The sequence below is a fragment of the Lates calcarifer genome, linkage group LG13 (assembly GCF_001640805.2).
Source record: "Lates calcarifer isolate ASB-BC8 linkage group LG13, TLL_Latcal_v3, whole genome shotgun sequence".
Classification (NCBI taxonomy): domain Eukaryota; kingdom Metazoa; phylum Chordata; class Actinopteri; family Centropomidae; genus Lates; species Lates calcarifer.
In genome coordinates, this window is record NC_066845.1 from 20,208,731 (window position 1) to 20,232,507 (window position 23,777).

General features: G+C 39.1%; 1 protein-coding gene across 2 annotated transcripts; it reads left to right on the forward strand.

Moving 5' to 3' along the window:
• Nucleotides 1-87: 87 nt before the first annotated feature.
• Nucleotides 88-22,932, forward strand: slc4a5a (solute carrier family 4 member 5a). Of its 2 annotated transcripts, none has more exons than XM_018668339.2 (23): nucleotides 88-155; nucleotides 1,144-1,304; nucleotides 2,641-2,793; nucleotides 3,226-3,345; nucleotides 4,271-4,326; nucleotides 5,936-6,093; nucleotides 6,205-6,292; nucleotides 8,010-8,164; nucleotides 8,485-8,613; nucleotides 9,300-9,474; nucleotides 10,896-11,029; nucleotides 12,313-12,584; nucleotides 14,500-14,534; nucleotides 14,952-15,143; nucleotides 16,358-16,471; nucleotides 17,054-17,215; nucleotides 17,499-17,677; nucleotides 17,884-17,956; nucleotides 18,546-18,614; nucleotides 19,191-19,364; nucleotides 19,761-19,934; nucleotides 20,039-20,097; nucleotides 22,693-22,932. In XM_018668339.2, exons 1-23 carry the CDS (start codon nucleotides 103-105, stop codon nucleotides 22,856-22,858), a joined length of 3,051 nt encoding a protein of 1,016 aa, XP_018523855.2. In that variant the 5' UTR covers nucleotides 88-102; the 3' UTR covers nucleotides 22,859-22,932. The 2 variants fall into 2 exon arrangements, with proteins under 2 accessions (XP_018523855.2, XP_018523856.2); XM_018668340.2 differs by having other exon boundaries at nucleotides 3,247-3,345.
• The last annotated feature ends 845 nt before the right edge of the window (nucleotides 22,933-23,777 follow it).

Consider the following 23,777-nt stretch of genomic DNA (forward strand, 5'->3'; position numbering starts at 1 on the left):
TCTTTAATTCTTTCATTTCATGAAGTGTCTCCGGCGGCAGAGCGGCTTCGTTACATCCTGAGTGAAGAGGATGACATGCCCACACCAACTCTCTTCACTGAGATGGACACTCTACAGAGAGAAGGAGATGAACTAGAGTGGAAGGAATCTGCCAGGTGAATGACTACACACACACACACACACACACACACACACACACACAATCAGCCATCATGTTTCCACTAGTCGAACATTAGAATTAGATGAAAACTAGGCAGATGCCATTTTCATGATGTTTTAACTTGTCAAACACAGATGTATAACATTAATGATGCATTCTGTTTAGGTGGTCAGTGTTCACAGTCATAGTATTGTGTTGACCCAGTGACAACATATTCAGAATCAGAATCAAAATCCTTTATTAATTTATTAATTCCCTTGCGGGAAATTGTTGCATTGCAGTACTCCATTATGATTAAATGTAATACAGCCATAATTAGTGTTTCTGGTTCCACTTGTACTTTTCTTGCTTTGACAAATCAGAATTACTGAAAAAGTTTTTTATTTTTTATTTTTTTGCCGATATGAAATAAGGCACACCATTGCAACTGCATAGATAATATCTCATCCCAAATTTATTAGAAATTGATTTTGTGGCATAGCTACAAGGTAATTTGATGCTGTGTTTTTTAGTTTAAAAACTGAAAGTAAAGACCAAGGGCAACTTAGAAAATGGTGTATTTCAGCAATCAGGTGTAGGAAGAAATGTCGATCCTCAGTTGCACAGTCTATGTAAGATTTAGTTTGGCCCAAGCTTATTCACCCTCATATCACAATGAACATTGTTCAATGGCTTTGTCAGATCTAGGAGGGCTAGAGGGAGATCCAACTGAGTTCAAAACAGAGAGATGGAAGAATGGTATTTTCAGTGCAGGAAAAAATCATTATTTAGTGTGATTATTCAAAGTATGTTGCAATACAAGCCCAACCGCTGAACAACACAGTGTTCCCCTGTGAGTGAACTGAGGTCACAGTCATACACTCACAGTCATACTGATTAGCAGGCACCACCAGCAGAGACTAGGTGCTAAACTCAAAGAAATCTCCACACTTAAATACTTCTCACCTGTTCTTCTTCCTCACTGTGTGCTTTTCTGCTTTCAGGTGGGTGAAGTTCGAGGAGAAGGTGGAGGAGGGAGGAGAGAGGTGGAGTAAACCCCATGTGTCCACGCTGTCCCTGCACAGTCTTTTTGAGCTTAGGACATGTCTCCAGACGGGAACAGTGCTACTCGACCTGGAAGGCTACTCACTGCCTCAAATAGTTGGTGAGATTTTCAGAATTTAGTTTCCTGAAAAGAGTATATCATATCATAACACTGTTGATATATATTCTGTTTGATATTCAGCTGTTTCTTGATTGCAAAGCTGGATAATAACAGAACAAACTGTACTAACTGATGTATGCTGGCTCTTGTCACAGCTTCACTTGTTAAACAGCAACTTAACAACTCTCCACTTTATTTCTCGTGAATTTTTGGTCTAGACTAACTTAGCAAAAATAATGTTGTCAGTGTGGAGTGTCATTATGGCCACCTTGGAATCATGGTACCTGTCACAAATTCTGAAAAACTTTAACTCTGCCTGAAATTGGATCAGCTGTATTCACTATGAGTTACTTAACTAGGGACCAAATTAGGGCACACCTTCATAGCGTGACGCTGATAGTTGAATCAAGCTAATGATATACAGTAGTAGCTAGTGTGAACACAAACATTTCATGGTTCCTTTACTCACTAGCTACAGTAAGGCAGTGTTTAGCAACTGCTAATACTACAGTAGGCTAACCTAGATTTGTAAACCAAATTATTTCTCATAAATGTTTATTACATTAATGAATATCCCCATACCATAGCAACCCCTATTAACCTTCCCTGTCGTCAAATATTGAAACATTTTACAATGAGTATGCCAACTCATGCTTTCAGGACTGTCCCTATATTACTCATGGCCCGTAAAAACGGAAGCCACAGATGCATCAGTAAGGAGTAGTCAATAAATATTAGGTAATCAATAGAAAAAGAATCAATGTGTTTCCCAGTTTGCAGCAAAACTGATCAACCACTAGACATTTTTATCGAAGCTCCATATAATACAATCCAGTTTTTATTTGCATTTGCATACCCCCCCGTTGTTTGTTAATCGTTTACATCTTAATTTTCTTTGTTCAAGTGACTGGTGGGGTTATTATAGAGCGCTGCCACTTACTCTGGAAAACAGGTTACATTTGGCTCAGTAGTGTAAGGTGTTCATTATTGTTCAACAATTGTCATGACCTTAAGCTGATATTGTAAAGTAAATTTCACCTGCTGGAATCCTTGGTTCTTAGACAATACTTCTTTGCTAAATTGTAGTCTGGCAGTATCACAGAATGTTGCATATGTTGAATATATATATACAGAATCTGTAGAGTTAAAGGGAATTTGCCATTCAGTGGCCATTATAATTTTACTGATGTGTACTCAGTATTATGAGCAACTATACATGATGTAGAGTATGCTGTAGACTGTAATGCATAATATAGCAACGAAATGCATCAGGTTGGAAACACTGGAACCGCATGTCACATTTTCTCATGTAACATACAAATGTGTCTTTTTCCAGATGACATCATTGAGAGACAGATAGAGGAGGGCATGATATCTCCTGATCTGAGAGAGAAAATCAGTTTTGTCCTGCTGAGGAAACATCGACATCAAACCAAGAAGCCAATCCACCGCTCGCTGGCTGACATCGGCAAATCCAGCTCTTCGACCAGTGAGTGCCCTTACCTGTAGTTGTTGCAAACTGTCATCTTGCTCTACCCAAAAACTATACAGGGACCTTGGGTTTGTTAGTTTACTGATCTACAGCACTTACAAAATAATAATTATCAGCTGCTACATTTTCTTTCTTTTACATGTATCCATGTGTAAAATGTGTGCAGTGGTGAATGACACATGAATTATGCATGCAATATTATACATACCATTACTCCCATTACCATGGGAGTAATATATTTGACTCACTTGGCAAATGAATGAATGGGCTCCTGAAGTCAACAGGGCTCACACAGGAAATGTATTAATGTTTGATGAGTTAATTACCGCTGTAACATTTCCCCATCTCATCTCATAGATAAATCATAAAGCATCACCTCTAACCACTTGTTGCTGTTTGTGTTTTTTCTTGCTTCCCTTGCCTTGCCAGGTCGTAATTTAGGGCCCCGAGGCGGACCAGGACCAGGTCCGGGGCAAATGGCCAACTTTAACCGATCCACAGAAGACCTCAGAATGAAACAGCAGCAGTCTGCTAACTATGGTCGCCTGCGTGAGTGGTTCTTGGTCTGGGGTTTCAGCTTGCATATATGCATCTCTCTCTCTCTCTCTCTCTCTCTCTCTAACTCTGCCTTTGTTTTTTGAGGTATAGTATGATTAGGTTTTGATTCATGAAAAGCCATGGTTGTTTTTTGTTGTTTTTTTTAAAGGTAGGAACAGATTTTTTGATATAAAATATCTAAAATTAGTAAGTAATATTTCTGTGGTAAGACATTTGATATAAAAACCATAAAGACAGATATAAATCAGAAGTGGATGGTATGAACTGGCACCTTCATACTTTTTACTCAAAGATTAGTTTCAGTCAGAGTGATCCATTAAAGTGAGCCATCTTTACCTAAAATGCTGGACTCAGTAACGATGACTAATGCTTTCTCCATCTGCACTCCAACACACATGAGATGTTTTTTCAATTGACCTCAGCTTCTAAGAGTTATGGCTTCTCAAGTCCTCAAAACTCAAATAGTGTTCACTTTTGGGTGAAATTACCTGTTAGAAGTAACAAATCATGATCCAGTGGTTAGGCATTAAGCAATACATCACACTCAACAAATTACTTTGATGAAACTGTTGTCTTTGAATTTTCCCAAAGCTTTCTTATCTTCAACCAGCAGCTTAAAAACATCAGGTGATTTGTGCAGCATCTTGTGTTTTCCATTAGAAGGACCAGTTCCATTATTCCCTACCTGCGAAGTCCTTCAATGCTAACATTCATTTAACACCCCACTGTCATAAACCCTGACATTATAGGCATCATAAAAGTACACTTCACGTCAAAACAGTTGTATTGGATTGAACTGAACTTTACAGGTGTACCTTATAAAGTGAGCACTGAGTCTATGCTCTGTTAAACACCGTCAGAGCTTAAATGATCTAAAGCATGTAGCATGTAATTAAGCTGTTGTTTTGCCTTCCAGGTCACGCTCAGAGTAGGAGTATGAATGATATTGCAGATACTCCCAGCACAGACCAGGTGAGTCATAACTGCGACTTTACAGCTCAGCATGGTTTCAATATTTTTTAAGTCAAGAGTACATCTCTTACCTACATAAACATTACATATTGATATTGAATACATTTAAAGGATATGTATAAAATATAAATAACTATATATATTTTTTGGTGTGGTTTTATACACCAGAGTATTTGTAATGACCAAATTCATGTTCCTGTCTTATTAAATTGCGAATGTCTATTAATATGCATGCAACCTATCTCTGGAGTATGTACTCATTTTCCACTTTGCTGCTTTCCATTATTAGCAAGATTACCTATCTCATGTCTCAGTAAGGCATTGTGTTGTGTTGAATTGATGTTTCGTTGGAGTGGTGGGAGCTAGCTCTGTCCTAAGTGCCATCAATCTTTTATTGCAGTTGCTATTGAAGGTGACAGCTAGTGATGGAGGAAGCGTGCAAACACATAACTCACTCATTATTGTGGCAGATGCAATAATGTGGCTTAAACCCAGTAACACATGCTTGAACGGTTCCAAGGCCGTGCTGTTGTTGCTTGGATTAGGCTACTGGGCTGTTAAACAGACAGGTCAGGATTAGGTGTCATTCACTGCAATGACTAATGTATAAAAATAAATGAATGAAAGTTTGTTTAGGGGTGAGTGATATGGGCTATGAACTTTATTTGTTAGTTGTGCAACTATGAGGACAAGTATGGGTTGTCCAGTTCCAAGTACCCCAGTTTTGAGTGGATGGCTGGATGTTCAGATTGTATTTACAGCCCTACAGTAGGTCACATGTGACAACGGACAAGTGACAGTTTGTTATTGTGTGTATTTGTGTTTATGTGTGTGTGTGCATGCCACATTGTCTGTGTCAATATTGAGTTGGCACCAGGAAAAACATGGATCTCATTGCCCAGTCCGCGTGCTTGGCTCTCACATGTAGCCACAGATTCAGGCTGTGGGTTATTGGCGAGGCTCTCCATTATTGAGTGTTATTGTGCTGCGGTCCAATTTCCTGCCACACCTTTACATGCAATCAGACAGGTCAGGTTAGCTTGCCATCCCTCTTTTTCTGTCACAGCTGCATCTGGTTACATTTGTTTTGCCTCTCCGATTGGTGTCTATGGAGGTTTAATGCTCACAGAACAGCACTGGGCTGTTATCTTGCAAACGTCTGCTGATTTAACGATGCCCTTCCAGACTTATCTGCCAGGTTCAGACAGACTGCTGGTAACAAATGATGAGAGGATGAAACTCAATCCCAGGAGGGAGATCTGATCATTGCAGGAACAAATACTTGAGAATAACCTCATGAAGGGCAATAACTAAGAGTTATTTTAGTTTTTCTGTTAAAATGAATCACCTTTTCTATAAAATGTCAGAAAATAGTGAAAAATCAATTATTTAAATAGTTTAGCAACTAATTTCTTCTCTAATTGTGTCAGCTCTAAAACCATGGATGTGTCAAAAGAAATAAATATTAGAGGAAAAAAGAATGTTGCAAAGTACAGAAGGGATAAACTAAATAAGAAAAAAATATACCAAATGTTGTGACTGGTACAAAATCTACTACTAAAAGATTACATGTAACCATGTTCTGTTTTTATCTCTCCACCCTCTGTAGCTAAAAAATAAATTCATGAAGAAAATCCCTCGAGATGCAGAGGCATCCAACGTCTTGGTGGGTGAGGTGGATTTCCTCAACAAACCCTTTGTAGCCTTTGTCCGCCTGGCCCAGGCCACAACACTAGGAGGTCTAACTGAGGTCCCTGTACCCACCAGGTGAAATGATCTGCAATATGCATCGCCTCTTCACCCCCAGTTAACAAATTCCTTTTTCACAGACACCTACCAACCCTGCAAATCCCTCACATTTGTCTCATTACTGTACAGATTCCTGTTTATTCTGCTGGGACCTCAAGGAAAGGCCAAGTCTTATAATGAGATCGGCCGAGCCATAGCAACCCTAATGGTGGATGATGTAAGTATCTCGTGTTCTAAAATGTTTATATGCCTTTACAGTGTCTCAGTAAGCCTGTGAAAGAGAAAGTGTGATTTCCTGTAAAGGCTGTGAAGCTGAAATGTAAGCAGCCTGTGTGGTTTGTGCTTTAGCCTGCCATTCCACTGGGATACCCACTATTGTGTTTTAATTACATCTGGAAGTGATGCTGATTGTTAAGCAATAGCAAGGACCAAGGTTTCTATTGGGATAATGCGGCACTCGTGGTTTGTTAATGAGAGTGTTATTCTAGTTGCTAAGTGGAGTTAGAGCAGTTTTATTGATTTCATTTATCACTAAATGCATATGCTTTTAAATAGCAGTACTGAGGAAATAATTGGCTGTTATTTTAAACTGAACTTGCCTAAGTTCAGACACAATAATAATGTGTTTGTCAGCTACAATTTAAACACTGACAGCTAGGCTGTGGTTGGTTAGTTTGAAGTTGACCTCCATTATAATGTGGCATATTAATAAGAATTAAATCTTCCCCTTTTCCTCGCCTGCCTCAGGTAGGTCAGTACATTTTCATAATGTTTTTTTTTTTTAAATTCTGTTTTTAAATAAGCCACAGAGATTTGGTCAATTTACACAGTGGTACTGTTTTTAGTCACACTCCTGGCAGAGATCAATCGATGGTCATGTCAGCTGGTTGGACAGTTGGTCCCTCACTTTGGTGCACACTGAAATATTTCAACAGCTATTGCCATTATTGCCAATTTTACTTTATTTACTTTGGTAAATGACCAAATACCCACAAAAAAATGGCATTCCTATCAGACTCAGCTCTACTTTTAAATGTTAGCATGCTAACATGCTCAACTAAGATGGTAAACATGGCAAACATATAATATCTGCCATATTTAAGCATGTAAGCATTGTCGTTACATATTATATTAGCATTTAGCATTTTGTTTCCTCATCTATTCAATACCAAAATATTTACTGGGTTTATTCTTGTGCTTACTTCAGCAGTATGTGGACTACAAAGAAACAGAGAGCTATAGACTGTAACACTGACTTAAATGTAAAACATTTGTTTTATTAAGAGGAGTATTTACTGTATTATTTAACATAGGTAGCCTATAAAATCCATTTCTATTAGCTAGATTTGAGTAAATCTAGAAACAGGTTAGGCTTCAATACAATCAATGATTTTTCTACAGACCAAAATCAGGTTAGACTGTTTGTATGCAAAGAAGAAAATCAATGAAGGTACCACACACCTCTCTAGGGAAAAATATTTCTGTCTTCCTCAGGCTGCAGACACCTGCTGCTTCTTTTCATGTTAAGTTTCACTCAGATATTTAGTTTGTGCTGTTTTTCATTTACAGTCCTAATGACCTAAGATCTGCGCAGCATGCAGTGATCTGCTACAAAACTAGAACTTGACTCACTGGCAATTAGAATCTTTGATTTTTTTTTTTTTTCTGTATATATTATGCCTCTGTGAGCTTGACTCATACTGTTTCCAGGGCATGATTAGTTACTGACTGACAGTTGTTTTTGAATGTTATCCAACTGAGGTTGGTATGTCGATATAGTCTCCACATTTTATGTTTAACAAGTCTCTGGAGCCCATCAGAGAGGATGGGAAGAGTCACATCCCTGCTATTAGAGCAGTACATCCTGATCTTTAACGCAAAAATACAAGCCAAGTGAAATGGTAAAATTCTCTCCCCTTATCTCCCCCTCCCAGCTCTTCAGTGATGTAGCCTACAAGGCCAGAGATCGGGAGGATCTTATCGCAGGCATAGATGAGTTTTTGGACGAAGTAATTGTGCTTCCACCTGGAGAATGGGATCCCAAAATCCGCATTGAGCCGCCAAAGAAAGTCCCCTCAGCTGACAAAAGGTTGGAGTTTTACCATCCACCTCAGCAATGCCCATAAATCTATCAGCTTCTCTGTCTGTGGCACAATGAGCAGTACACCTACAACAATTGCATGATGTTAAACCTTTGCTGTAATCAACTGGTTTTGTCAAAGGTTCAGACTTACAGCGAAATAAATTGTTTCCTGAATGAAACCAGGAGATTAGAGCTTAATGCAGGGCAGAATAATGCCCCATGTCAGAAAGCATCAGTCAAAGCTTGCAGGCTTCAATAACCACAAATAAATGAACTGATACGCCCCCTATTTGGTTACATCTGTGTCATATGTATTTTTTCTGCAGGAAGTCAGTGTTCTCCTTGAATGAACTGGGGCAGATGAATGGTACAGCAGGGGGAGGAGGAGGCCTAGCTGAGGATGAAGAGATGCCAGTGCAACATGAACTCGGAGAGGAGCTGGCATTCACTGGACGGTAGGTAGTCCAGGCCACATGGCAAACTGCTGAGAGGCTTGGATAAAGCTTAACCTGACTCTGGCATATGGAATGGAAATTTAAATATGAATTAATCCAAATTTGGCAAAGTGGGAAAATTATCTGGGTACAAATTCAACTCCCCAAAAAGATGCAAATGCTCCCTAATGAGCACTTTAACAGGGGATACAAAGATTAATCTTCAGTCATGTTAGCAGTTTTGGACTGCAAGTGTCAGGTGTGCCAACAACAGAATCAACAAAACCAAATATCCCATGTCTTATTTTGTTTCACAGTGAGTAATGTACAAGAAAATGAGATTTAAAATGTAACATTATCTTGATCTAATGCATGATCTTTTGCTGAAGTTATTACTACAAGCTGAATTGTGGAAATAAAAAAATCTATCTGAAAATCTAGGTTTCAGCAGGGAGCAATATCTGTTTCATTTTGTCAAAGTCAAAACACAGTGCAGGGGTATCTGACGCTGAATACACTGACCTTGTCTGTGGACATGTGTATCTGGATATCACTGTAAATCATTGTTACAAGTATCCCATCTACTCATGGTGAATGTCGTGCTGAAATACTTTTCACTCTCCTGTTGTAGAGAAAGTAATATCTGTCATGCTGAGAAGTGGAATGTGTGAAGCATCCTAACCACTGTGTACGTGCATATATGACAGCTTCTGCGGGGGGCTGTACTTGGACATAAAGCGGAAATTGCCATGGCTGCCCAGTGATTTCTACGAGGGTTTCCACATCCAGTCAATCTCCGCCGTGCTCTTCATTTACTTGGGCTGCATCACCAATGCCATCACCTTTGGTGGCCTGCTGGGAGACGCTACTGACAATTACCAGGTGAAAATCAAATCAGTTTATTTTAGTCAATTTATGTAACCTGATTTATTAACAAGACATGCGATTCCAATAGAAAGGTCTGTACATGCTGTAAAGCTGTGAGTTTACACCATTGCAGAATGTTTTATGGTATTTTCAGGAATCTTGATAAAATAGCAAGATAATAAAGTAGTTAAAAATAGGTTTTTCCAAAAGATGCTAAAACTATGACCAACTATGATATCTATCCAGCTGTGACTGATTTTGCTTCAAATAATTGCTTCCAATACAACACTACACTTCACAGAAACAAGATCTTACAAATAATGCTTTAAGAGTTAGTTTGTTATTTTTGAGAAACTATTATCTTTCCTCTCCAAGAGTTAGATGAACGGATTGATGTTATTCTAACGTGTGTCTGTTAAATATACAGCTACAGCCAGCAGCTGATTAGTTTAGCTTAGCACAGAGCTGACCAGCACTTTTAAAGCTCACTAATAAACATGTTGTAATTTGGTGGTTAACTTTGAAAAAGTGTAAAAGTGTAAAAATGGCATAATCTGCATATTTCCAAAACAGTGCAACTGTTGTTTTAACATTGTGTAAAAAAGAGATACAAGGGGATTATTTTTCGAGACAGAGTCACATTCGTGTTTACCACGTTGGGAAAGCCTTTTACAGTGAACCAAATATAAACTCAGCAAAGTAGCAGCACTAGATTAAAATCAACAGGAAGTTCAAGTGTAATTTGTGCGTCATAGTTATCAGGTTAGCTCAGATATATTGTCAATCTTTAACCATAAACAGCTTGTTTGTCATACAAGTGACACTGTTTTCCTCTATTTAATTTAGTTTGTCCAGGATCAAATAATCTACCTCAGCATGTCAGTCTTCTTTATGTGTGTGAAAAGCTGAAAGACATCATCACTAATTTAATTTTAAACAAAACAGTGATGTAATTCACTCTTGTCTCAGGGGCCACTGCGCTGTAAGGCTCAGTCCACTGTGGTTTTTACATCAATGCAGGTCTCCCTTTTTCTACTTGAGCATCAATACCTTTGCACCAACACAGCATGTACACACTCATACACACAGACCCAGGAATCATTTCAGTTAAGTGCTTTTACTGGCACCCATTAATTCCCCTCCCTGTCAAGGTGAAATACTACATCTCAATCCTTTGTCTGATGTTAAATGCACTCAGATGCAGCAGCCATTCTCACCTCACACAAACACATATGCTTCTGCTTTGTTATCCCTCTCTTCTTCTCCCCTCATCTGATTTGCTGACTTCATTAACACAAATAACAATTTTCAGCCGCATTTTCATTTTCCATCAACTTGGTCTGGGAATCTCTTTCCACAACAACTTCTCACCGACCCCCTCTGTTTCTGTGTTAAATAATCTTCTCTCTCTGGCTCCCACCTCCCTCTTCCAACAGGGCGTGATGGAGAGTTTCCTGGGTACAGCTCTGGCTGGTTCTGTGTTCTGTCTTTTCAGCGGTCAGCCCCTCATCATCCTCAGCTCCACTGGACCCATCCTCATCTTTGAAAAGCTCCTGTTTGAATTCAGCAAGTGAGCTTCTTTAGATGACCCTGCCATAGACCTATGTAGTGAGAATACACTGGAATCTGTGGACACCCTGTTTAATGTCAACTAGAATATATAGAGTTTCACTTTATGCTACGTATTACTCAAGCTGTACACATTAGTTTGTCAAGCTTTTATTTTAAGCTTTTAATTCCCAAAAGCAATGATGAGTCAAAGTACCTGTATTTTTTTTTACCCTCTGATGTAATGAGAACCACACTGTCATTGTTTTTCAAACTCACTTCATTTACAACGTTCTGGTCTTTAGATTTTCATCAGGTAAAATTCATATAGACAAACAGCACTGGTTATATACAGTATTTGTAAACATAGCCCAGTTTACATATGTACTTTATCAATGAGCTTCTCTAAATAAACTACATCATTCAATAGAATGAATCAAACAGATCAAAATACCACAGAAAAAATACAATGAGACAGGATGAACCAAACAAGTGCATAACATTCAGAGGGTAATTTAAATGTCAAAGGAAGGATCAGTGGTATAAATATCAGATAACTGTATTACTGTAAAGATCCAAAGTAGCAAACTTTGATAATATGATACAGTTGCTGGTTGAAAACAGTGAAAACTAATATTGTTTAATCTAATCTAAATGTAATTTTTGGAAGAAGAATAATCAAGGCATAGGGCCCCTAAAGGCTCAACATAAAGTTATGTTTATAATTAGAATAGTTTGTTGACCTTAAATTGTTTGTATGTTGGGTGGTGCTTTGCACTCTGTGATTAGGTGGTTTAATCTCAGTTTTATCTCAGATTATATGATATGGCTGCTATATATGAATATGAATTTTATCTAATGAAAGTCTGAGCACATTTAAGTATAGCAAATACAGGGAGTACAAGTGATTGAAAGAATTTTTTTTTTACTGTTTCACAGTTTAGAAGTGATGCGCCTGGTGTGCAAGAACTCTGTAGTTATTTGTTATCCCTCTGTATCATGAAACACACACCACACGCAATAATAGCATGCATATATAATACCAGCAAGGTGACTAATTCACATGAAATTGCTCTAATTCTAATATCAAAACCAATGTCAGAGCTAATTATATTCACGCTTAAATGTAAAAGGTCCTCAGAGCCAATTAGTACATTTGTGAAATCTTTTCACCTTCTGACTGTATTCACTTTACAAATGCAGGTAGTGTAAGTGCATAAGTGCAGAAATTGATATGTTGGTTGTATACTTGAATGCTTATCCTTGGTACATTCACTATACTTCTCTGACCTCTCACTTCCAAAGGAATAATGCCATAGATTACATGGAGCTGCGTCTGTGGATTGGCATCCACTCCTGCCTGCAGTGTTTTGTCCTGGTAGCTACTGACGCCAGTTACATCATCAAGTACATGACACGCTTCACTGAGGAGGGTTTCTCCAGCCTGATCTCCTTCATCTTCATCTCTGATGCCATCAAGAAGATGGTGGGCGCCTTCAAATACTATCCCATCAACACTGACTTCAAGCCCGACTATGTCACCACCTACAAGTGCGAGTGCCTAGCCCCAGACCCGAGTGAGTTCACCCCTTGACTCAGGGAGATATAGGGGGTTTATCCACAAGGACAAACTGTGGCTACACCACTGACATACAGGCACCTGTATTCAGTTTACATAACTCTTTATTGTGGAGAAATTTTATTTCACTCTTCATGACATAAAGGCATAGTCATCAGTGTCTGCTATGTCACTTAAAGAAATTGCATTAGAGGGTTTTTTTTAAAGCTGTGCCAAACAGCAATTTCATCTTAAAGGCTATTCATCTTCAGCCTAAGTAACAATATAGTGCAGCAAATAAGAGGAAAGTCCAGTTCTCAGCAACATTTTCCAGTTCCTCCTAGAGTTACGTAGTATCCTCAGCATGTTCATGATCTACTCCACGGCCTCCTACCAGTTGAATGTGCTGTCCATCAAAATCACAAACAGTATTGGTGACTAGTGACATCCTTAGTGGAGGCTAACACCAACTGGAAACATATTTGACTTTCTGCCAAGAATACTAAGACAATTCTTACTGCTGTTATACCATTATATATGTATAACAAACAGAGCAGTTGCACTACCGCATACTCCTGCAGTGCTCCCCAAATGAACTCCCAAGGGAGCCAGGAAGCCAAGTAAAAAAAAAAAAAAACACATGTAGACTGGATGAGCAAACTCCCATGACCCCTCCAGTAACATTGCTAGGGTAAAGAATCTGCACTGCTCCTCCTGGATCTGAGGTTTGGCAATTAATCAGAGCCTCCTTTCCAGCACCTTGACATAAGCTTTCCCGGGGAGACTGAGCAGTGTGACACCCCTATACATGGAGCCCACTCTGGTTCCCCCTTTTCAAATATGGGAATCACCACCCTGGTCTGCCAGTCCACAGACACTGTCCCTGACCTCCATGCCATACTGAAGAGTCATGTCAGCCAAGACAGCCTAACAATGTCCAGAGTCTCAGTATCTATGGGTGGATCTCATAGACACCCGACGCCTTGCCTTTGAGGAGCTTTTTGACTAGTATGTGTAGTCTGAGATATGAGTGAGGTTACACCTGAGTCTTAAAAGTCTGCCTCCTCCTCAGAGGACATGTTGGCCAGGATCAGTACCACCCAACAATATCCCATTCAGATTCAGCAGTTTTCCTCCCTTGCTCAACACAGCATGGGCCATGTCCTGCTTCTCCGACCCCTTTCCGACAATCACATGTGATCATTCCACACCCACACAGTCTATTTAGAATCTATTTTCAACTTGGCTTTCATGCTTATTTAGTTATGATTTTTTAATGTTATTAGCAAAACTTAGATTTTTATACAGTGGAGAAATAAATGAAAACCCTTGATTACTGTTATCAATCTAAAATCTCATCAATTTTTAGTAAATGGGCTACTAATACAAAACCATATTATTCTAGTCTAGGTCTTTCCTTTAGACTAGATAAAGTATGTGTCCAGCACAAGAGTTAATTCTCCCCCAAAAACAGGTCTCCTCAATTATACTGTTTTTCTTTTTTTTCTTTTTTTTATGCTGCAGGATGTTGATTACCAGTATGGCTTAATAAAATTCAAATTTAAATTATAATCCCTCACACAATCCCCAGATACTCACTAATCTGTTTAGTATTTTTGAAAATGTCAGTGATTTGCAGTCATTTCTACAGACATTGATTTCTGTAACTGATTTGTCTCTTGTTTGTTTTTGCCATGCAAAACTATTGGGCTGCCGTCTCTTGCAAGTAAGTACCTCTTTGTTTGTCTGCATGGGCCTCGGAGTGTTCTCTGCAACGTCCAGCAGCTGGATTCTCATTATGTTTTGCATTTCTTTTTCTTTCCCTTTTGTTTTCCTCCTCACCTGCTCTTCATTTTCTGTCTCATTACCTCCCTGTCTCTATCTGTCCCTCTCCCATTCATACACAGTGGCTGCAATGATCTTCAATGGTTTAGTTCCAATGCCAGATAACAGCTCTAGTGTCTCTGGGGTAAGTGCTTGTTTTCATTCAGTTTTAATTTGTTGACTCTATTTTGGTGTATTGTATTTCAAGCTGAATGTTTAAAGGGTTGGTAACATTTCAGCTTTTACAGAATGAATTACAGGGGGTGTTTTGAAGCCTGAATGACAACATGATTAGAAAAGCACAAAGTAATTTGTTTACAGCTAGCCAAGGTATCCACTCTGTCTGACAAAGAAGTCGCTTTGCTCTCCTCTTTCTCTCCTTTGTTTGTTTCTCACCATCTATCCCATCAACCTCTCACTCTCCTCCGTGGATTTTAACTTCACATCCATGCCGACAATTTTCACTCTGTTTGTGTTTGCATTTTCCTCTGCGTCTTTGTCAAAACACTTCACTCTTCTTCATCCTCTCCTGTCTCCCCAAAACTGCCATCCACCATCCCAGTTGAATGTGACAGCACTGGACTGGAGCCAGCTGAGTAAGAAGGAATGTCTGAAGTATGGAGGGTCTCTGGTGGGAAAGTCCTGCAAGTACGTCCCTGATCTGGCCCTCATGTCATTCATCCTCTTCTTTGGAACCTACTCCATGACGGTCTCTCTCAAGAAGTTCAAGTTCAGCCGCTACTTCCCCACCAAGGTGACAAAACTAACTATCCATCTATCTGTGTTTTTGATTTAACAAGAAATTTCACAATACTTTTCGAAATAAGTTCCAGTCAAATTAATGAAGAAAATAAGAGAGGCCTGTAAAAACACATACCTTTTGTAATTATTCTTATCCTTGTGGCTCCTCAAACTAGTAAATCGCTCATTTCAATTTGATAAATGCCACTTTTTCAAGAGGATTTTATCATTAGCATGATCAATGGCCCAAATTTCCATAAGGTTACTTGTTCCACTCCATTTTCCAGCAGGTTTTATCTATTTTAATGTAACTGTAGAGTAAAAAGAGTTACAGCAGAGGTTCAAGTCTTGTCAGAAATAAGCAACAGACAAAAACATTTAGCTGTGTCACTGTCGGTCACAGAAGTAAACAAGATTCAGCAGTTGGTGATGTTGCACTGTCAGATGTTGTGCTCCCTGCATGACAACTCTGAGGCAGCTGTCCGAGTCACAGAAGTTTTCTAAAATTGCCAACGCCAGTAAAATCCACATAGAAAAAAAAGAAAGAAAAAATAAACCACTGTAACATTTCTCAGTAAACTGGCAAGGCCTGAATGATGATGATATGAAGAACAGAATATTAATGTTGCATGAAGGTTATTTGAGTTATTTAATTTAGTTGACCTTACTAACAACTGTGTATACAAGTGACATGAGGCCCATTCTGGGTTAAATGAACATGCTGAATGCATACTCCTCTACATAATGCAGTGTTTGCATTGATGTTTGCTAGCTTTGCTATGCCTCAGACAGTGGTAGGTAAAGGTATGGTAATCTGTGAAACTGTAAACAGAACAATTTGTACCAAGCAGATTTTAACCAGAAAGTGCAACACTTTCTCAGACAGATGCTTCCCTTATTATCACTTTTGATAGTTAATGTACTTTTTAACAGCACAGTGGCCTGTTGTTGATAGTATAGCCAAGTAATCCCTTCAAGCACTGCTGCTCACATCTGTCCTGTGTCTGATCTCTAAGGAGGTGGTTAGCCAAACCGACAAAAAAACTGATCACCTCTCTTTCCAGACACAAGGATTATCTTTAACTCAAGTGTAGCCAGGCGCAGCTCAGCTTCTTCAGTATTTATGAATTGCCTCCTATCAGACCTGCTCTGTGCTTTCGGGTCTGTAATGTTTTTGTTTGTCATTCAGACTGTTTTTTATTTGTCTCTTTCTGTCTGTGGCACCAGCTGAGGAAACTCATCAGTGACTTCTCTATCTTCATGTCCATAATGACGTTTGTGGGGCTTGATATGTTGATGGGACTCAAAACTCCCAAGCTAATTGTCCCAACAGAATTTAAGGTATGGCAAGTCATTTTTAAATTATAGTTTTATTCAGTTTTTTCTTTTTTTTTTTCAATTTTATTATTAACAAAAAAATCCTTTCCTTGAATAGATTACAAATTATATGTGCTTTAAAGGAATTGTTCAGCATTTTGGGAAATATACTTTTTTGTTTTACTACTGAGAGTTAGAAAAGACTTTAATATCTGATCACTCACACAGACAGAAAACAGGAGGAAACAGCTAGCATTTAAATCTTGTCCCTTTGGCTCTGTCCAAATGAAAAAGAAAAACTGCAAACATGTACCTCTACAGCTCACACCTGAGATTCTACAGGGGTTATGTGCTGGATAGTTTCTTGGTCCATAGCAGTGACTATCTGGACTCTTGCTCCCATTACCAGGCTAGCTGATACCCCTGCTTTCAGTCTTTAGACAACATTAAGCAACCAACTCCTGCCTGTAGCTTCATTTTGAGCCCATGTCCCAAAATGTTAACAGTTCTTTAACAGTTATGTTAAAGATTCTGATTAAAATGTCATTCTTTTTTTCTGCAGAAACTGTTGATGTGCAAATATAATGTGCTCTTCTCTGCCACTAGCCAACTCGACCTGACCGTGGCTGGCTGGTGATGCCGTTTGGAAAGAACCCATGGTGGATGTACCTTGCCAGCTTCGTCCCTGCCCTCCTTGTCACCATCCTCATCTTCATGGACCAGCAGATCAGTGCTGTCATTGTTAACCGCAAGGAGAACAAACTTAAGGTAGGTGTGCAACTGCTCTATCATAAAAAAATCTTCATCAAGAGTCATATTTAGTCAGAATTAGACATTAATGTTACTCTATGTTGCCACCCCTAATATGTTATACCTTATTTGATTTAATGAACTGATCAGTAAAATGTACTACTTTAAAGAAAATAACCCCATCACAGCCAGAGTAACATTTAAAATGCAGCAAAACAGTGTCAGAATGGAACCTGTCGTCGCAGGCTCATGAGGTCTAATTGTTTTTGTAGAAATGATCTGTGTCTGGTTTCCCTGGCAGAAAGGCTGCGGCTACCACCTGGATCTGTTCTGGGTTGGTGTCCTGATGGCCACCTGCTCCTTCATGGGCCTGCCCTGGTATGTCGCTGCCACTGTCATCTCCATCGCCCACATCGACTCTCTGAAGATGGAGAGTGAGTCGAGCGCTCCCGGAGAGCAGCCTCAGTTCCTCGGGGTCAGGTTGGTCCACAGTTTAATAAAAAGACAGAACACAGAAATAAGCAGAAAACTGTAACTTGGGAAATAATCCCCCGAGGCTGTCGTTGGCAATATCACAGTATGGGAGAAACCCTTTTCTTAAGTCCTTTGTAGTCGAAATAGAGTAAATCCTTGTGAAATTGACTTGACAGTCTCTTGTGTATATTTCATCAATGTCCAATATACAGAGAACAAAGAGTGACAGGCATTTTGGTGTTTGTTCTCACCGGAGTCTCCATCTTCCTCGCTCCAGTATTGAAGGTATGAAGTACATGATGTGTTTGTTCTTCTTTATTTTTTATTTGTCTAGCATGAACAATTAATGGCTTTATTCTGTGTGTTGCTTGTAATCAGAGTTGTAATGGACAGAGAAACCACCTAAATTCAGGCCACTCACTGCTTAAGACTGACAGATTTAAAACCCGTACAAATGCTTTTCTGAAAATACTGATCATGTTAGTGATAATTTTTCTCATCATCCTCTACTAGTTGTCAGAGTTGATCCTCTGTGTTATTATTTTCCACTACATTATCAAAGTGTTCAATATTAAATAAATAAATGACGTGTAACATAAAGAGTTTCACATTATAACATGATCATTTTTATTGTTATAATATGAAAAGTTTCAGGTTATAATGAAATCAAGAAATAAAGAATCAGTCTGACCCCCTGGAGGTAGCATCAGACTTTTCAATAAAAGTTATCTATTTAAGTAAATTTCAGAATTTGTAGGATCAATTTTATGTTACACATCTGCCACACATCATCCCCTGTAGTGTTGGCAAGCTAGAAACTTAGATGTGTTGCTAACTGAAACATCTTACATGTTGTCTGTCCCTCCTCTTGTAGTTCATTCCCATGCCTGTGCTGTATGGTGTCTTCCTCTACATGGGTGTAGCCTCACTCAGTGGAATCCAGGTACGCTATGTGCCAGCTGTTGGTGTTATTTATCGTAATGAATTGAGTTATTGTGGCTGGACATCTCACTGATTGCATTTCTGACATCAGGCAGGAAGCAGCTTATTTAGAGCTGCAAGGCAAACAAACAAACGAACAAGGGCAGGCAGGCAGGCAGGCATGATCTGTAGTGTCCATACAGACAACAGAAAAAAAAAAACTTCTGAGTTGAAACTGAGTTGACAAAGATATCAAACTGTGAGCTGAATATAGAAACTGTGCCTGCACTGATTGTGTTTGATGTTCTGATGGCCAGGTGTCTCATTTTAATAACCAATATCCACAGTAACCATTTAACACAAGCATTTAGATGAGTTCAGAAACTTACAGCTCAGGGCTTGGTGAGTTCGTACTAAAGCAGGTGCTCCTCTCTCCAAATCATTGGACAGGTAAGCAGGGCTGTGACACATATAAATATCCCCTAAATAATTTTGGCATTAATTATTCATATAATAGGTCTGCAATGAAATAAACCTGTGCCACTCAGACCTTATGCTCTTATCATCCATCTGCGCCTTGTCTCATCGTCCTCTACAGTTCTGGGACAGGATTAAGTTGTACATGATGCCATCCAAGCACCAGCCAGACTTCTCTTACCTTCGACATGTCCCTTTGAGGAGAGTACACCTGTTCACGCTGATCCAGATCACGTGTCTGGCTGTGCTCTGGATCCTCAAATCCACCTTCTTGGCCATCATCTTCCCTGTTATGGTATGTGATAGAACAGACTTGGATTTGTGACAGGTTTTGAGGGATTCTGTGATGCTGTTGTTATCGCTATCCTTTATATAAAGTTTTAATATGCATCCGGGACCATCAGAGAGTTTCATGTAATTTGATGATTTGATGCTCTAGATAGTGAACCATTCATATCAAAATTGACTGTTAGAATTTGAGTGAATATAAAGAAACATGTCAGATTTAATGTAAGTATAAACATCAAGAGAAAAAATGATCCGATTTCACTGTGTATTCCAGTGATTCATGTTACTGTCATCTGCAAATACCATCCAGCTAAATCACATTCAGACCATAACTCGAACATGAGATGAATGTTGATCAGAGTTAAAAATGAGGCCTCTGTGTATTTCTGTGCCAAACCCTCAGATCCTGGGTCTGATGGTGGTTCGAAAGATGCTGGACATGGTCTTCTCCCAGCATGACCTGGCCTGGCTGGACGACCTCCTGCCTGAGAAAGAGAAGAAGAAGAAGGATGACGCTAAGAAGAAGGGGAAGGAGAAGGAGAAGAAGAAGGCCAAACCAGACGACAGTGAGGAAGAGGTGAGAAACTCGGGCTTCTGCTGCCCCCTATAGGAATAATGTATCATGACACAAGTTTCTGATGATAGAGTATCTCTGTCTGTTTTGTGTCCGTATTCACACAGGACAAGTACCATGCCTACTCCAACCACTCACCCAGCTCAGAGTCAGACTTGGATCGCAGGTACTGTGTCCTCAAACTGCACATTCCCTACAAAGATCTTGTATATCCTGATGTTACAGAGTCTCAATGGGGAGCGTACTGCCAGGCCGCCACACACAGTGCTCTTTAACACACACACAAGCCCTCTCCACAGATGTAGACGGACACCTGTTGTGGTCCTTTGCATATGAACATTTAGTTATACACAATAATGTGCACAAATTAAAGGGTCAGTTCACAAAACTGCTACCTTGCTACCTAGCTAGCTGTCAATATAGTTGTAGTTTTTATCTCAGTTTATATCTCAAAATGTAGCATCTAGGCTCTCACTTCATCAAGGTAATAACTCCCCCCCTGGGGGATATGTAGACTCAGTTCCTACAGGTAGATGCTAGGGGCAGCAGGCATGATGTTAACACCACAAACTAAATTCAGTTCCCCTGCATTGTAATGTGGTGGCAGCAGAAATCTATAAGACACTGCATTTCAGATACCACTACAGGCATGATGGAATATGTTTTTGGAATTTGGGTGGACTAAACCTTTAAAAATGTTGATAAAACAACACATTTAAATTGAATGGCTTATCAAAAACCTCAAATATTTAGATGATCACAGCAAACTTTAACCTGTTATTACAATTTGACATCTTTTAAATACCAGAGTAGACACAGTAGAATAAAAATAGCCCATAAATACAGTGTGTTATGGTGTTGCATTGCATTGCATTATGTTATGCTGCTTCCAATATTTTCTCCCAATGAACTGGTAACTCTGTTGTGCTGTGGACTGTAATGATTACTTCTACATTACTTTGTTTTATTACAAACACTCTTTAACAAGAAAATGCCCTTCATTACTTCTTTCTTATTCCATCCTTTGTTCATTTTTAGATTTTCATACTGAGTGTAAATCATATACATGTTAATTTCTATGGGTGGACGCGTGCATCCACAATTGGAGACATGTACAATTGTCCCCACATGTTTATGTTTGGGCTCAGTCTCCTCTCCATGCACTTTAAGGCAATGCAGATCACTGTAATATTATTAACTGTATAATCCTGCTGCTACTCTTCCTGTGTCATGTGCTAAATGTCTAACAGTATGTGCACTGCGCTGCCCTTTGTACACACAACTCAGCATACTGTAATTCTTCATTGATGTGCACTGTTAGTGAAAGAAAAGGCAGTGACTGTGAGGTGAAGGGTGATGAACTGAAATGCATGCTGTATAGTCTGCTCTGTCTCAAAGCCACTGATCAGGGTTTTCTGTGTAGATTAATATATGTGGGATTTAAATAGATGAACAAAAAATAATGTGTGGTATTCTAAGTCTGTTGTATAATCTAGTGCATATTTATTAATTAATTTATTTTAGGCTGGTTTGTAAACAACTGTGTAACAATCCACATGCAACAAGCATCATTGTTTTGGTTGTTTCTTTTTCCTTCATGTGCTGGATTTCTTTAGTAAATCAACCACACCTGCATGTGAAATGAAGCCTGACCCTAGCTTCCTGCTCTCTGAACCACCCTCACCTGGAACCACAGCAGTTTCAATGGAAGCATTTTTGCATTGAAAGTGCAGCCTTTGCTCATTTTGCTAAACATTTAACCATAACTGCTTTGTTTAACTATGTTTTTTTTCCCTCTGCGGGAGATTTGGAGTTTTGAATTTGCCCATCATGTCTGCATTGCTTTGAAAGAGGCATGGTTTGGATTTGACAGTGTTACTGATTAATATGAACTCATTACACAAGATGTTGTCAACTGTGGATAAAGAAAATTGTGGTTGGTGTTTCCATTTCATTTAAAGAGTTATGTGCACCTAGAATACATTTCTGTCACCAAACCTTCCAAACTCAGGACTCCCTCACCACTGACTTTAACAGCGTAAAAAGCATTTTGTTGACTAATTTACTATAAGTATACATAAGATCTTGTAGGTAAAAAAATCATTAGATGTCAAAGTCAAAACAAATCTATAGTTTACTTTTGAAAGTAAATCATAATTGAAAAACAGGATTTGTTCTTGAAATAAAGTGTAGTATTAATATTAAGTCCAGACACACTGTAGCCTGCAATGTCCTGTTGTCAGTAGCTACACTACATTTTCTTGATTATATAATTCATATTCAGTTTTATATATTCAGTTTTGGTAACACAACCACACCAGAAAAACCAAAAACAAAGCACATTTCATACATTTACAAGTTCATTTGGTATAAGGCAGAAATGGACTACCTGATCCACCAGCTACTAAAATACTTTTAGAAACAGAATCTGGTGTGATCTTCATTCTTCAAAATGACTTGCTTGTAAAGGGTCACAACAAAGGGATTCCCCGTGTTCCTGGTACAGAACCTGCCTTAGCCTCAGAGTTACTTGCCCCTGTCAACAGAGTCTTCACCATAAGGCACTGTGGCCAGAGACACCAACTACAGCCGCTCATTTTACTCATGAGTTCATATTCACTTGCTCATCTCTGACATGAGCTGTTGCAGTTTTTGGCTTGAGTCATGATTCCTCATGGTTGAGTCCCTCCGCCCTCCCCAGTCACCCCTCCATGTATTTGGCTGTGGGCGTGTATGGTAACTGGAGCTTGCCCTTCCTCAGCATCACCCTCCACCTGAAGATCTCCTGCCCGTCGTCTCCAGCTGTGCCCATGGGCCGAGGGATGGCCTGTCCTGTGCCCCAGGTCAAGATTGAGATGGAGTCAGACTATGACTCAGACATCGACCACCACCGGCCCCGGGACATGAGCAGTGAGACCACGTTATAAAGCTGAGATGTGATGTCTTGCTGAAAGAGCAGTGCATAACATTATGTGGGCAGACGACTGAACGCAGCCAATGCTGACCCACAGACAGTGCGTGGTGGCACACACTGACAGCTGTGTGCGTACTGACACCTGAACAGACTGGCTGAAATGGGACTGATTCAGTCAATGCAGCTGGAGTTTTAAATGCATCTGCATTTAAACTGGTGCATTTTAACAGATTTTACTCCAAATAGTATACTGGAAACTGAATTTATTTATTTACTTGTATGATGTAAATGGCCCTTATTAAAAGAAAAAATATTTATCTGTACAGGTTAATATATTTAATATGAAAATATGTATCTTTATTATTACCAGCTATAAATTGATATATATATATATATACATATATATATATATATATATATATAATTACTACTCCTGTAATTACGCTAAATCAAAGCTTAAGTCAGTACAATGCCAAAACTTATTGTTCAACAATTTCACATCAGCCTGTGTGTACAGAGTTTGATTTTGAGGCAGGAAATGTGAAAGCAAGCACCATTTTATTCACAAAGCTATTTAACATAAAGTTGTAAAGTCAACTGTACAAAGCCATGCCTTTTACTGTATGTTAGCCTTTGCATATTTGTGTTTTGGTGTGTGTTTGAATATGTTGTAGTGTGTCTCTGATCCCAGAGAACCAGCTCTCCTTTTCCCTGTTTCCCTCCAGTTCAACACTCCACATTGGCACATTTACAAAAAGAAACAACCAAAAAGTCCTGATGTTCTGATGTTGCTGAAAAGGATCAGTTATACAAGATGTAGTGTAAATGTTCATGTTTGTGTTTTTACTTTCCAAGACTCTGTATGAGAACATAATTAACCTCCAGCACAACACTAAATGGATGTGACAGTAAAAAAAGAACTGCACACAGGA

Bases quoted from the DNA above. Each gene is read 5' to 3' on its own strand.
- slc4a5a (XM_018668339.2), top strand. From the start codon at position 103: ATGGACACTCTACAGAGAGAAGGAGATGAACTAGAGTGGAAGGAATCT. The intron at 15,144-16,357 runs GTGACAAAACTA...CTGTGGCACCAG, and splicing joins GCCGCTACTTCCCCACCAAG to CTGAGGAAACTCATCAGTGA. The intron at 17,957-18,545 runs GTATGAAGTACA...CTCCTCTTGTAG, and splicing joins TCCTCGCTCCAGTATTGAAG to TTCATTCCCATGCCTGTGCT.